The following is a 16,334-nucleotide window of genomic DNA, read 5'->3' as shown; positions in this document are numbered from 1 at the left end:
TGTGGAAAGTAGAGGAAGAACATTATAAGAGATCCCATGAAAAAGACTACAAAGGAATTGGAAGCAACCTAAGTGTCCATCAGTAGATGAATGGACAAAGAAGATGTGGTACATATTCACAAGGGAACATTATTCAGCCATAAGAAGAAAACAAATCCTGCCATTTGCAACAACATGGATGGAGCTAGAGGGTATTATGTTCAGTGAAATAAGCCAGGCGGAGAAAGACAAGTACCAAATGATTTCACTCATCTGTGGAGTATAAGAACAAAGGAAAAACTGAAGGAACAAAAGAGCAGCGGAATCAGAGAACCCAAGAATGGACTAACAGGTACCAAAGGGAAAGGGACTGGGGAGGATGCGTGAGTAGGGAGGGATAAGTGAGGGGGAAGAAGAAGAGGGGTATTAAGATTCGCATGCATGAGGGGATGGGAGAAAGAGGAGGGCTGTAGAAGACAGAGAAGATGAGTAGTGATTCTACAACATTTTGCTATGCTGATGGACAGTGACTGTAAAGGGGTTTATAGGGGGTACCTGGTATAGGGGAGAGCCTAGTAAACATAATATTCTTCATGTAAGTGTAGATTAACGATAACAAAAAAAAAGAAAGAAAAGGGGGATTACTCCCTGATAGGATAAAATTAACTTTAAATCAATGATTAATGCATGCTTTCAATATCCTTAATTTTGATCACTTAAAGGGTGTCAGATGATTGGCTATGGAGGCACATTTTTCAGATAATATTCCTTTCTCTTAAAAAAAAAGCAGTTCCTGTGTGGTGACCTCCAATGAGTTCTACACAATGGTATAAAGGGCATATCAAAATGTGGGCAAAGGGTTTGTTTGTGTTTATACAGAGGATCAAAGCCTAATTTGGCTACTCAGAAAATGAACTAAGATATGATATGAAGAAGAACTTCCAACATTAACATCCTCTGGAAGAGTCATTCCAGAAGATGATCATCAAAAAACCTCACCAAAGATCCAGGCGCTGTTGCAGTTGTACCTGCATTCATCCCACCAGTTCCTGGACTTGCCATGGGAATGAAGAAGGAGATATCTAAGCTGGCCTGTGCATACAGTAAAACAACAAATTTGACTGGATCTATACTGTCGGAACTCAACCAAGAATTAGGAGAAGTGCAAGTTGCAGTGCTCCAAAATCATGCGACTATAGACTATCTACTGTTAAAAGAACACATGGGATGTGAACAGTTCCCAGGAATGTCTTGTTTTAATTTGTCTGATTTTTCTCAAAATATTTAAATTCAGTTAGACAATATTCATCATATCATTGATAAGTTTTCACAAATGCCTAGGGTACCTAACTGGTTTTCTTGGTTTCACTGGATATGGCTGGTAATTGTAGGTCTGCTTTTGTTATGTAGCTGTATTCCTATTATGTTAATGTATGTGTGCAATTTAATTAGTAGTTTAAAACCTATACATGCTTCAGTTACTCTACAAGAAGATATGTCAAAGAAATAATCAATCTTCCCATGTTTTCTTCCGTCTGCTACTTCTATAGCTTTTCTTCTTCCTTCCTAATTACAACCCTTTAGTAGAATTAGTGCCTCATATAGAAAATTATCGAATATCATAATTCTTCCAAGTGGTAAAGATACCTCAAGACAAATGCTGGGCATAGAAGCCACAGGGCATAAATCTGCAAAGAAGTAAAAAGTTAACCTTTGCAAAGAATATTGCTTCTCTCTCACTTACCAACTTTACATTTTCCTGCATGGCCCCAGAAGATGACTGGTTAGCCAGAGACAGGTAAGATTCCTCAAGGAAGGAACAACCTAAGATAGGCACAGTCGCAGGGGGCCATCAGGTGAGAAAATGGGGGCCAACAGAGGGGAGGCTTAGAACCTCACCCCCTCCCTGTTTTGAGAGAAATCTTCTGCATCCGTGGATGTTTTGTTGCCTTTGTCTAGCTTGGATTAATACTTAGTCTATATGCACAGACCTGATCATCTACATTTGCCCTCTTACAGCACTAAATTATGTTTTCTACCTTTATCTTGCATCTACCTACCACTTCAGCATTTTATTAAAAAAATAATAATAATAATAATAAGGGATAAATGTGGGATTCACATATAAATCAAGTATAAAAATCAAATGAATAATCATATCTGACTTGATTGTTTATAGTTCATGATGCGTGATCAAAACTGAAAGTTTCTGTGATATGACTGCACTTGCACTGTTCACCATGTAAGAACTTATTCACTATGTAAGACCTTGTTCACCATGTAAGAACTTGTTTGTTATGCTTCAGAAGATTGGAGACTGTTGAGATATAGGCTTGGGGTTGATTAATGACTGTGCATTGAGTCCCCTATACAGAATTTTATTGTTGTTAACAACCATTTGATCAATAAATATGAGAGATGCCCTCTCAAAAAGAAAAAGTAAAAAAAAAAGAGAAAAGAAAAGACTACAAAGGAGTAAAAGATTCAGATGAACCACAGACAAATCATTTCCATAAATAGAAGTTCACCAAAAACTTCAAAAAACAGAATACAGATCAGAGCTTAGTACTTCTCAACACAGATACAGAGAATAACCTTGAAAGTGTGTGGGACTGGAAGTAGCAGTCTTAAAGAAGCATTCTTTGTGGGATAGTCATAAATACATGGTAGTTCTTAGAGATGAGGCAATAAAGGGAAAGAATGGAATACAGAAAATTAAGGACCCTATAAAACGAAGTTGAAACAAGACATAACAGTCTTTGCCCACCATTACTTCCAGCAACAATGTCAATAAATGAAACTTCATAAGAGAGGGAAGAACAAACAAAAGAGGATGTTTTCTTGAAATTGGAACTGTGTGCAAGAAATGAATAGGAACAGAAATAAAGCAGACTACAATCAATGGAAATGCCATCTATTTTCTGAATGAAAAAAATCAGAAAACATAAAAGATTTTGGGTAAGTGAGAAGTGCCCTCCAAACAACCAGGAACAAAGCTGAAAAACACTTCAATAAAACACATGAAACTGCAGTAAATAGCCTCAAATAAATACTTGGAGATTCAAAAACAACAAGCCAAACACCTACCTTGAAACAGAAATAAAAAAGCTAGGACCATAATGGACTAAGGACAGGAAGACATAAAATGAAAATTGATTGAAATTGGGAAAAAATAAAAGAAAACATAATTTCAAGAATAAATATTGATTACAAGATGCCCGGGAAAGAACAGATTCAAATAAAACCATATTATAGAGTACTGAAGGAAAGTAGGAGGAAAAACAGAAGAGGAGATAAATAAAGAAGTAAAATGGGTCAGATAAAGTAGATGAAATGGAAAACAGCAGGTCCAACATACAAAAATTAGCTGTTCCCAGAAAAAAATCAATACACTAGAACCAATGTTTAAAAATATAATAAAAAAAAATTTCCAAGAATAAAAGATGACCTGAATATATACACAGAAAGAACCCACAGAGAAATCTGACCAAGAACAATCAACTACAGACACATGCTGATAAAACATTTAGACTTTAAGAAAATAGTTTTTCAGATGAAAAGATGAAATAACTATACAAAGTTATATGAAAAATAAACTGGCAATAAAATTCTCAAAAAAACATACAAATTGAGGTTATAGTAGCAATTTACAAAAAAGCAAATTTCAAAAAAGGTAGAGAGAAAATATATATATTTTTCAAATCTTCAAATAGTTTTTCATCTGCCCAATTCAGGAAATAGTGTTATTGTGACTTTCCATGAAGATCCAGTGGATGTTGAGCTCATCCAACTAGACTATTTGGAAACCTTTGACAAAGTCACTGAACTAAGCATTTCACATACACAAATCTAAAGCTAAGACTACAAAAGGTTGGGGTCTTGGGTAGAAGATAAATATGTAAATATTATATGTTCTAACAAATAGAAAGAACTCACCTAAAAGACAGAATAATGAGAGAGAAGAATGGGAAAGTGAAATAAGATTATAGGTAATAGTTAGCAGTCATTTTAAACTGACATAACATGTGTGAAAAAGGAGATTGAAGGGCAGTAGTAAGTGTTACTACAAAGATAACTGCTAAAATAAAACATAAGCATACCTAAATAATAAAAAACAAAAATCAAAAAGTATACACCAAATAAAGACAAATCGTAAATATGACCTTATATACACTGTAATTCAACAGACAATAATATGACAGAATTGAAACCAAACATAATAGTCATATCAAGAAATGTGAAAAAGGTTAACTCAGTTATTGAAAGAAACTGAAAGTTTACACTGATTCACAAAGTAAAACCCAACTCCATACTGATGCTGGACATGAGACACACGTAAAACATGGTAATTCAAAAGGCTAAAAATAAAGGGATAGATAAAGATTTATCAGATAAATGAGAACGATAAGAATGCATGTGTTGCAATCTTAAAATCAGACAAAGTAAAATTGGCCCAAACAGATTAGAAAAGTCAATAAGGATACATTATAATGTTAAAAGCTACATTCCACAATGAAGATACATCAGTTTTGAATATCTATATGCTAAATAATACCAGCAACTATGTATAGAAAAAACATAGAAGATGTAGGGGGAAAAGATAAAAACACTAATAAGAAGAAAATTGAACAACAGTTTTAGTGTTAAGTTAGGTCATGAGAATAAAAAATAAGTAAAGATATAAAACACCTAAATTGTGTAATCAACAAGTTATATATAGACCACATTAATGATAGAGAATATACCTTTTTCTTAAGTGTATACAGAACATTCATAAAGACTAATCATAGATTATACCACAAAGGAAAATCAGTAGGTTATATGAAATAGAAATATGACAAACAGCACTCTGCTTAGAATTAAATGAAACTAGAAATTAAAATTAAAACAAACAAAAACAAAAACAAAAGTCCTTTCTACCTGGAAATTAAGAGTATCTTCTATCAGAAAAATCTTGGGTGAAAGGGAAAATACAAAGAGAATACATAGAAATTTTGAAATAAAATGATGATAATAAAAACAACACATGTTCAGAATCTATGGGATACACTTAAAGCAGTTAAACTGATTCACTGATAAGAAGAAAAATTTAGCGCTAAACACATATGTCGATACAAATAAAGATAAATTAATTAAATGCCCTATCCAAAAATCTAGAAAAAGAAACAAGGAAGCATAAGGAAGTAACCTATGAAGAAAAATGCTGGAATTAGTGAAGTAAAGAACATGACAGTAGACCAAATAAATAATCCAAAATCCTGTTTAAAAATAATTAACAGAGACAAACCTGTATTTTAAATAACTGATGATAGGAAGCACACGTATATAAAAATTTACAAATGACATGTGGTAGATAAAGCTTTATACAGGAAATACATCTATGTAAATATATTTGAAAATCTAGGAGAAATGAGTCATTTATCTTAAGAATATATTCTGCCAAAACTATTCCCAGTTTGAAGAGACCCGTTCCTATAGCAGAAAATAGAGACAGTTTTCAAATAAATACTTTACACTAAAGCATCAGGTCTCGTTGGTTTCAGAAAGAAATTCTACCAAACTTTTAGTGACTAGAGAGTCTCAACACTATAGAAATTGTTTAGAACACAGACAATGAAGGAAAACTCCCATATTATTTTTATGAAGCAAGCAAAATTAACATCTCAATCTGATAAAGAGAACAAAGGAACAACAATGGAGCATATATTACAAATGCAAGAATTGTTCAATATTTGATGTATATTGATATAGTTCACCATATTAATAGGTTCAAAGAAAAAAATCATGTGATTATCTCCAAGATGCTCAAAAAGTCTTTGAAAACATTTAATGTCCATTCCATTACAAATTCTTGACAAAAGCAGGAAGGGATAGATACTTCCTTAATATGACTGAGTACACATACACACACCTGGTTACAGGTAAAACAGCCCCTCTCCCAAAGAGGTCCATACCTTTATCCCCAGAACCTGCAAATGTGTTACCTTTAATGACAAAAGGTACTTTGCAGATGTGATTAAATTAAGGGTCTTGCAATGGGGAGATTACCCTGGATTATCTTGGTGTACAACAACAATGTATAAACAAGTTTCCCTATGAGTGAAGGATGCAGGAGAGTGAGGGTTAGAGAAAGAGTTGAAGAAACTATACTACCAGCCAAAGAATTCAAGAAATCTTTAGAGTTAGAAACGTCAAGGAAACTGATTTTCTGCTACAGCTTCCAGAATAAACACAGCCTGATGACAGCTTGACTTTATTCCAGGGAGATCCATTTCAGACTTCTGACTTCCAGGATTGTAAAATAATAAATGTGTTGTTTTAAGCCACTAAGTCTGTGGTAATTTGTTAGAGCAGTGACAGAAAATTAATAAATACCTCAATCTTAAACACAGCATCTTACTTACAGGCAAAAACTGGAAGCATTCTCAATGACAGTTGAGAAAGGTAAGAGTATGCAGTACCTTCACTAATATTTAATATTTTTCTGGATTCAATATGACAAATTAGAGAAAACAAAAGCATGATAATTAGAAAACAAAATATAAAGTTATCTCTATTTGCTGATAATATAACTAGATTTGAATATCACTAAAAAATAAGTGATAAAAAATGACTCAGTAAGAAAATTCAGCAAACTACAATTATAAAATTAACATACATAAATCAATAGAATTTTCTACTAACCAGTTAGGGAATATAATGGATAAGAAAACACCATCTACAATAGCAGCAAAAATATAAAATACTTAAAAAAAGAAGTATTCATTATCTCTATAAATAAAATTATAAAACCTTCCTTATATACACAAAAATAGACTTGAAACAAATTAAAAGATATCCCTTATTTTTAGTTAGGATATTTCCACATCAAGATGTTAGTTCTGAGTTAATTTATGAATTTAGTTGATCACAAGAAAAATTCTAATGATTTGTTTTATTGAGCTAGACAAGTTGATCATAAATTTTGTAAGAAATTATTAACTTTTAGGAAATCTATAAAATACAGAAAAAAGATAGTTATGAGGAGGGACAGCCCTATCAGATATTAAAATATATTGTCAAAGCCTCTCTAATTAAAATAGTTGGAGACTCATTCATAAATAGATCATTGAAATAGAGCAGAATCCCAGTAAGAAGCCCAACTATACGTAGACATCTAATGCATGATAAATATGCTATCTCAATTACAGGGTCTAAGGGAGAGTCTTTCATAAATAGCTTGGGGCACAAGAAAGACTTTTGCAAAAAAGATAAAATTAGATCCATTCCCCACACCACACACTGGAGCATAGTCTAAGCTGCCAAAGGTTCAAATGTAAAGAATAAAATTATTCCCACACTAGGAGAAACAATGGGTACAATTAAAGTGGGTGTGGGAAATCTTTTAAACTTTTGCACAACAAAAATCACCATAAGCAAAGTCAACCACAAATTGCCAGCTGAGGGACAATACTGGAGCATATATTACAGATTTAGGGCTAATATCCCTAACTACAAAGATTTCAAAGTGAGAGCAAAGATAAATTTGCTAACAAAATGTAAGGAAACAACAAACAGAAAATTCACAAAAAAATCTATAAATATTCCTAAATTTTTGATTGTCTATAAATATGGGCAAAAGTTCAAATTCACACACATTTAAAGAAATGCAAATAAAAAGTCTTTATGATACCATTTCTCACATTTCAGATTGGAAAAACTTCAAACGCCTGACAATATATTCTCTTCATAAGATTGCTGATAGGAATACAAGATGGCATCATTCCCACAAAATGAGAATTTAGCAATATGTAACAAAACTTGTATTCATTTACCCTTTTACCCAGTGATGATACTTCTAGGGATTTATCCTGAACATATACTTGCAACCATATCAAAATATATAAGCAAAAGATTATTCATTGAAAAATTATTTGTAATTGCAAAATATTAGAAACTACTTAGATGTTTAAGCATAGCAGTTTGTTTGAATAAGCTACAGTGTATGTACTCATGGAGTACTATACAACTGTAAAAAAGCATGAGGAAGATCTTAGATAACTAATATGAAGCAATTCATAGAAAATAATACTAAGTGAAAAGCAATGCAAAAGAGATTATATGGTATGCTATTGTTTGTGTAAGGAAAAAGCATAAATGAAAATATATGAAGAAACAGAGGAGAATAAAATAGAAATTATCTACAAGGGATAGGAGACATAGGATGAAAGTCTACACCCAGAAGTAACACTTCTCTGAATTCAACTTTATGTATACTTTTGACTTTTAGAAACATGTTAATGTTCTATGCATTTTAAAAAGTTAAATCAATAAGTATGAGAAGGGGGAAATAAAACCTAAAGCTGAAGCAAACTGGAGAAAAAAATAAAAGAAGAAAAGAAGTCCTCCATTCCCATTCCCACAACACAAAAAAAGGCAACAAAATATTCTCTACCACTGTCAAATAAATTATGAAAACAACTTTTTCTTGTTTGTGGTTTACATTTGTTTGTGTTTGTGGAGAGATAGGAATAGAAAATTTCTTTCCACACCTACATTGGTAGTAGAGATAAAAAACAAAGAAAAACAAAGTGACAATAAGATCTAAGCTTTACTGATATGTTTCTTTTATAGTCTTAAAATTTATTATCCTTCCGAAGTTCCTTTCAGGGGAAATCAGAGTATTCATTTAACTATAGAGATCTGAGAATTTAAGGTATGTTTGTCATGTACCAAATTATCACATATCTTAAAAGACGGTCCATGCCAAATATTGCTCTACATTAAAATAAAAGTAAAATCCATTCATCTGAATTTGATTCATCTAAGCAATGAATATGAATCACTTCCTACTATATAAACAGACTGCCTAGTCTACGGCTCAGATAATTTAATTCAGATATACTTCCACTTGAAACAAAAGGAAGAACTGAATATAGAAGACACTTCACTTCACTCAGTTTAGGTATTGTAAAATTTCAGTACCACCACTGACATCTGAGTAAGAATGATCAACAGGCTGTACGACAGCTATTTTAAAATGTAATAATAGAACCTCAGAGAAACTCCCATCAAGATAAAAGAGAGAAAATAGGATATGCAATGAGACAATTTAAAACAAAAGATCTTTAAACCCAATAGGCAAATCAATGATGAGGGAGCAGAGTGGCATCACGGGTAATACAATTGCCTGCCACATTGCAAATATAGCTCTGAAGGGAAAATTGCTTGAAGCGATTATCAAAAGTTACAATAATCAATGGGAGAACTAATGGTGGGCATGAATTAAGCTCCGTGGTGTCCTAGATTAAGAAAGTCATTTTCCAGCAAGGCATGAGCAGGATCTTGCATTATGGAAGTCAAGGCAGGATCTTCCTGTTCTAAATGATATGACAACCCACCACTGTTATAATCAAAGCAGAGGAAACAACTCACTTATAGTCTCACAGAGAACACCAAAAGCAAATCTACCTTATGGTAGATAAGTACAGAGTAAAAGGAATACACTATTTAGGACATTTTTTAATGATTAAGGGAAACCTAAAATTCATTCTAGAAGTCAAGTCCTTGAAAGCATCAGATCCACAAAAATGGGTACTTTTCAGAGATGGATTTGAACATTTTTAGCAAATATCCTGGTGGATTATGCCCACATAATTTATCATATTGCAAGGAAGTGAGACAACATCATTAAAATGGGACCCCAAAACTGTCAAGGGTAAAGTTCCACTTTATCACAGAGCAAGGTAGTGAAATGGAAATGTCACCCCTCAACACATGTTCCTAGTACCCTAATAATTTCATGATAGTCTAGGAGTCATTTTATAAGACTTTTATGACTAAATCAAATGACTAGTATAGATTTCATGGCTTAATGTTTAAAAAAAAGGTACTTTGCTTTGGTTCCATATGCTGCCTAGAACTCAGAAAAGAACGTGGTGATTTCTGGTTTCCTTTGCAGCATCTAAGCAGCTTGTAAGCACTGCTGCCCTCACGAGTGAAAGACTGAACGAACTGAAAATCAACAACTGTTCTTAGATACATCTGAGAATTGTGGTCACAGGGCAGGTGGCTGTACCAAAAGTTGGGAGAAACAAAACAGGTGGATGCAGAGAATCAAAACACATAGGAATAACCCAGGAGCAGAAATGGCCACAGGAGCCGGTACCAGAGTAGGAAAAGTTGAACTGTGATTGACAAATTGCTGGAGGCTCAGTGTAGACAAGCTTTTGAGTTTAAATCTCCAAGGTGGCCCAGTCCTAGCAGACATCCCATATTTTCATGACTTTCGCTCTCAGAATATTCTCACAGTGAAGAAAACTCCTTATGCTTCCAGCACGAGGCATGAGGAAAAAGGAAAATGTAGCCATTTTGAAACATACCCAGAGAAGTCTTCTTAAAAAGGCCTGCCCTCAAAGGAAACTATTTTCTAACCAAAGCCTAACCAACTGGGATTTTACTAGAACTTGATCTGGGGGAAGCAAAATCCAACTCCAGACCACTCTAGCCTTCCTCTATTATCTGTGGGAGAGGATGGACCTGTGAGGCAGAGGAAGCTTGTGCAAAGGCCATATCCCAGGGGCACAGGTTCCATAAGAGACTGAGACCTAATCATAAAACAATAAAACACTTATCCCCCATATCCAGGATATCATCAGTAAGCCTCCTGCATAAAAACAGGATTACAACACACAGAATTTCATGTCCTGGACCTTAATTAGAAGAATTCTCTAAGGAAGCCCAAAGACAACAAGAAAGGAAGGAAAAGCAAAAACAAAACAAATGCCAGAGGAAAATTTTAGCCTTTAACACCTACCACTACAGCAAACATAGCCTAACTCCTAGCCAGGTGAACACAAAACCTCATACTGAAAGCTTATTTTTCTAAGTTCCCTTTACCCAGTACACCACACCCAGCTCTCAAGAAAAGAATGAAATGCATAGTAAAAGACAAAACACACAATTTGAAAAGACAGAGCAAATATCAGATGCAGACTCAAGATAATGCAGAAATTTTGGCTTTATCACACTGGTGATTTACAATAACTATGATTGATATTCTAAGGGCTTTAATGTGAAAAATAGATAATGTGCAACCACAGATGGGTATTATGAGTGGAAAGATGGAAATTCTATGAAAGAATCCAAACAAATGATAGAAATCTGAAACACTGAAGCAGAAATGAACAATGCCCTTTCATGGGCTCATTTATGGCCTAGATGGAGTCAAGTCAAGAAATGCTGAGCTGGAAAGAAATGTCAGTAGAAAACTTCCAAAACTGGAATGTTAAAAAGAGAGAGAGAGAGAGAGAGAGAGAGAGAGAGAGGAAGACATAAAACAATATCCAAGAACTACAAGTTAATTGCTAATCCATGTAATGGGAATGCTAGAAAGAAAAGAAAAGAAAAATGGACACAAGAAATGTTGGAAGTATTATGGGTGATGTTTTTCCAAAATTAATAACAAACAACAACCAAAGATCTGGGAAGCTCAGGAACACCAAGCACAAGATGAATACAAAAAAAAAAAATTAAAAATCTACATCTGGGCATACCATATTCAAATTGGAGAAGTGAAAAACAAAGAGAAATCCTTAAAAGAAACTTGGGAGGGGGAGGCTGGGAGAAACACCTGCCTACAGAGAAGCAAGGATAAGAATTACATCAGATTTCTTTTCAGAAACAATTCACTGAAAGAGAGAGTGAAGTGTTTAATGAAAACACCCACCCACAAAAATTCTATATCCAATGATATTATCTCTCAAAAGTAGAGAAGTAAAGACTTTCTCAAACAGAAATAGAGGGAATTTGTCACTGGTAAACCTGCCTTGCAAGATGTGTTACAAGTTCTTCAAATAGAAGAAAATGATAGAGGTCAGAAACTTGGATCTATATAGAGAAGGGCTGTTGGAGAATGAATCATTGAAGGTAAAATAACATTTTCTTATTCTTATTATGGATCTAAGAGAGAGCAATTTGTTCAAATTATAATAACACTATTGTGATTATATACAGGTAAGTTAATGACAGCAATACTATAAGGGGTGGGAAAAGGGGACTAGGACTCCTGCTTAAGGTACCTGCACTGTGTGTGAAATGGTATAATGTTATTTGAAAGTGGACTTGCATTAGCTGTAAATTTACATTGCAAACTCCAGGACAACCATGGAAAAGAAGGGGAAAAGATGTATAATTGATATGATAAGAGAGGAGACATAATGGTATAACATAAAATATTCTTTTAAAATCAGATAGATGGATAAACAGAGGAAGTAAAAAAGATGAACAAAGAACAAAGACAATAAAGGGAAAATAATAATAAATGTGGTAGATGTTAATCCAATTACATCAATACTCATTTTACATGTCCATAATATAAATACACCAATTACAGGACTAAGACATTAAATAAACAAGATTCAACTTTATGTTCTCTACTGGAAAATCACTTTAAACATAAAGACGCACATAGATTAAAAAGTCAAGGGATAGAGGATGATATACCATGGGAACAATAATCAAAAGATTACTAGAGCAGTTATATTAATTGCAGACAAAGCAGATTTCAAAGAAAGGAAAGTTATTAGGGATAAAGAGAGGCATTACTGACCCAATAAAGGGGTCAATTCTCCAAGAAGACACAGCAAACCTAACAAGAGAGTATCAAAGTATGCAAAGCAAAAACTGATGGAACAGCAAAGAAGAATAGGTGAATCTACTATTACAGTTGGAGACTTCGATACCCCTCTACCAGTAATGGACAGGTCGAGCAGGCAGAAAATCAGTGAGGACATAGTTGAACTTAACATCACCATCAATCAACTGGATATAATTGAAATTTGCAGAATACTTCCTTCAACAATAGCAGAATACATATTCTTCTCAAGCTTACACAGAACATTCACCAAGACAGACCAGTTTTCTGGGCCATAATAAAACACACGTTAACAAATATGAAAGAATAGAAATCATACAAAGTACTCTCCCAGGACACAGTGCAAATAAACTGCAGAGCAATAACAGAAAGATGGCTGCAGACCCCCTAAATACTTGGAAATTACACAACACACTTTAAATAACACATGCATCAAAGAAGAAATCACAAGAGAAATTAAGCAATATCTTGAACTAAATGAAAATGAAACTATAACTTATTAAAAATTTGTGGGATGCATTGAAAGTAGTGCTTAGAGGAAAATATATGGCAATGAATCCACATATTAGAAAAGAAAATTATCTAATAGCAGTAACCTAAATTTCTACCTGAGGGAGAGTAAATTAAATCCAAAATAAGAAGAATAAAAGCAATAAAAAATAAAGCTGGAATCAATAAAATTGGAAACAGAAAATCAAGAGAGAAAGTAAATGAAACCAAAAGCTGGGTCTTTGAAAAGATCAGTAAAATTGATAAACCTCTATCCAGGTTAACTTAAAAATATAAATAATAATAATAATAATAATAATAATAATAATAATAATAATAATAATAAAAGAGGGAGGACACAAAATACAAATATCAGTTAAAGCCTCCATATAAACATCTAAGATTTGTTGGGTAAGTGCAGAGATCTATGTGCCTGGCAGCTGCCCAAGACAAGACACATAAGTAAGTGCCCTTCTTAAAACTGCTACCTACCAATCTCGAGTGATCTGCCCCTTCCTTCAGTCTTTCCCTGCCTTGATCATGCAGGGGAGCACTTACAAAGCAACAAATACTATTCAGTGACAAAAAGAACTGAGCTATCCATCCATGAGGAGACCTGAAGGAACCTTAAAGGCATATTGTTGAGCACAAGAAGCCAATCAGGAAGGGCTATATACTGTGTTATTCTAATTATATTATATTATGGAAAAGGCAAAACTATGGAGGCAGTGAAAAGATCATGGTTTTCCAGGGACTTGGGGAGAGGAAGGAGAGGGCCAACAGGTAAAATCCAGGAGATTTTCAGGGCAGTGAAACTCTTCTGTATGATGTATACAGTAATGGTGGATTAAATGCTATCACACATTAGTTCAAACATGCAGAGCATACACCACAAGGAGTGAGCTCCAACATAAACAATGGACTTTATTTATGCTATTGCCGCATACTACACTAACGCAAGTTTCATGGGTGAAACTGCATGTGTGGAGGGGGAGTAATGAGGTGTAGAGGAACTGTGGATTTTCCGCTGTTTTTCTGTAAACTTAAGACTGCTTTAAAAAATTAAGTCCATTAATTAAAAACAAAATTGAACATGGTAAAAACAAGCAAACTAAAAATGAAAACATTCTATAAAACATGAAGAAAATAATGTTTTTATAGAATCCCACAAACATATTCAAACAATAATCACCCAAATCATCTGCTTCATCTTTTGGGCTTTACAGAGGCAGGCAATGAAAGGCAGAAAATCACTCTTGATGGACTTGCCAAGTGTGTATGGCACAAATCAGAATGAAGCATCAAAGAAAATATGCTCCTTTGTGAAGCCGAATGAAAAAAATCATCACATTACTTTGTTCTTGAATAGCAGAGGTAGTCCTTGGAGCCTTTCTTAGCCAGCTGTGGACCCTGAGAAAACAGAGCTGATGGTAATGATTAATTCTAGAGATGAGGGTTCATTGTTTGGTAATTTAAGTACTATTGAAAAGCATCTTAATTTGGAAGAAACTTGGTAATGTACCAATGTTTCCATTTAAGACCTTCCAGGGAAAAATTAAACAAATAGTACTTTCAACATATTTCCATAAGCTTATATCATTATGTTTTATACTACAACTTAAAGTAAAACAATTACAAATAATTTTGAAGCCTAAACTACTGCTTTTAAAAATATTAGTGCATTCCCTCCAAATGGCTGCACAAGTTAATACTTCTATCAAATTAATGCTAAAGAAAGTATTCTTGAACTAACCTACTGGTATTATTACTACTACTAATATCCACAACTGAGATGTAAAAGAACCTTCTTTTACTTACAAAAGTAAACAAACAAAAACAAGTTTGAAAAGACTAAACATTAAGAAAAACAAAAGGTCTACAATATTGCATCCTGAATCTGAGAATGAGCTTGAATTTTTATCATTATAAAGGCTTATAGCTTTACTGTAGCAAAAACAATTTAACAAGTTATTGTCATAAAATGTGGAAATATATGACTTATCCCATATAGCTGCACCACAAATTATGCAAAAATTCATAGCATTACCTAGTCTACACTCTGAAATTGTTATAACTGAAATTGAAAACTACTCCAGTAAAACTTCTAAAAACCCAAATCCCAAACCTGATCACAATTTTCTCTGTTACATAAAGAAATCCTGTAAGATTATTTTGTTAAAACTGCAGATGAGTTAAAGATATAAATACCGAAGGCCTCCTACCTTAACATAGCATTTTTTCCATCACTTCTCATACACCAAACCTGCCGGGTTTGATAACCTATCTCTAGGTCCCAGGACTTGGAGTGGTGATGTGGCTTGTAACTCTGATGTCTAAAGGTGACTCGCTCCTTTGAATCCGGGTTAAAATCCAGAACAGTTCTTCCGCTTAGGTTAACCTCCTTAAGGTGAGGCAGTCGACATTTACTCCATGGTCCAACTTTAAGGCTAAAAGTATATTCCTTGTCCCCCAGAGGACAGGACGTGGGAGCGTCACAGGCTCTGGACTCTGTCAGATTGGGACACTGAGAACCACCGTAGAGAGGGGGGGCAAGGGCCACTCGAGTTCTGTGCTGCAATCGCTTCCCACACCCTTTGCTGCACTTGGACCACTGTGAGAACTCAGACACCACACAATCTCGGGGGCAAGGGATGAGGCAGGCTTGCTCTGTGGGGGGCTGTGGGGCGAAGTGTTCACATATTTCATTTCCAACCGTTGTTCTGTTCAACTTCTGAGTGCACTGCACGGTCCGGTGCTGTAGTCCATGCTGAGCGGTCACACACTCTGCAGTCCCAGTTCTGGCCTGGTCAAGGGTGGAAGGAAAAAGCACACAGTGGTGCCAGTCAGAAACCTCCCACTGGAAGAGGTCCCTGTGCCAGTCACAGACGCGGAAGCAGCTTCTTTCCTTTGGAGGTCTGCTGTTCTCATCGCAGTTCGACAGGGGACTGGTCCACCCTTCAAAGTGGAAACACCACAACGCGCGACTCTGGACTCCTCCCAGCCCACAGTCTCCTGTACACCTTCCCCAGGGGCCTACAGGCAGAAAAACAAGGGTGTCGATTACTCAGAGATCCTATGACACCATCCACACCAAAATGGGTCAATCTGCACACTTCCCAACACAATCATGTGAAATTATGAATTTGGGTGGATGATACACTTAGTGGTTAATATTTTGGACACTGCATCAGTTTGCCTTTGATGAAATTCCCATTCCATCTCTTACCAGCAA

The 16,334-nt window shown here is 34.7% G+C and overlaps 1 protein-coding gene across 1 annotated transcript in view; it reads right to left on the bottom strand.

The window, feature by feature from the left end:
- THSD7B (thrombospondin type 1 domain containing 7B) overlaps nt 1–16,334 on the bottom strand; it is a 905,223-nt gene that overhangs the window by 571,490 nt on the left and 317,399 nt on the right. Inside the window, exon 3 of the mRNA XM_037020802.2 lies at nt 15,325–16,135. Coding sequence (XP_036876697.2) covers nt 15,325–16,135 — 811 coding nt within the window. The remainder of the gene's footprint in view (nt 1–15,324; nt 16,136–16,334) is intronic.

The sequence above is a fragment of the Manis javanica genome, chromosome 7, assembly GCF_040802235.1.
Source record: "Manis javanica isolate MJ-LG chromosome 7, MJ_LKY, whole genome shotgun sequence".
In the NCBI taxonomy this organism is placed as follows: domain Eukaryota; kingdom Metazoa; phylum Chordata; class Mammalia; order Pholidota; family Manidae; genus Manis; species Manis javanica.
Note: the sequence above shows the minus strand (reverse complement) of the source record. Positions and strands in the feature narration are given on the sequence as shown.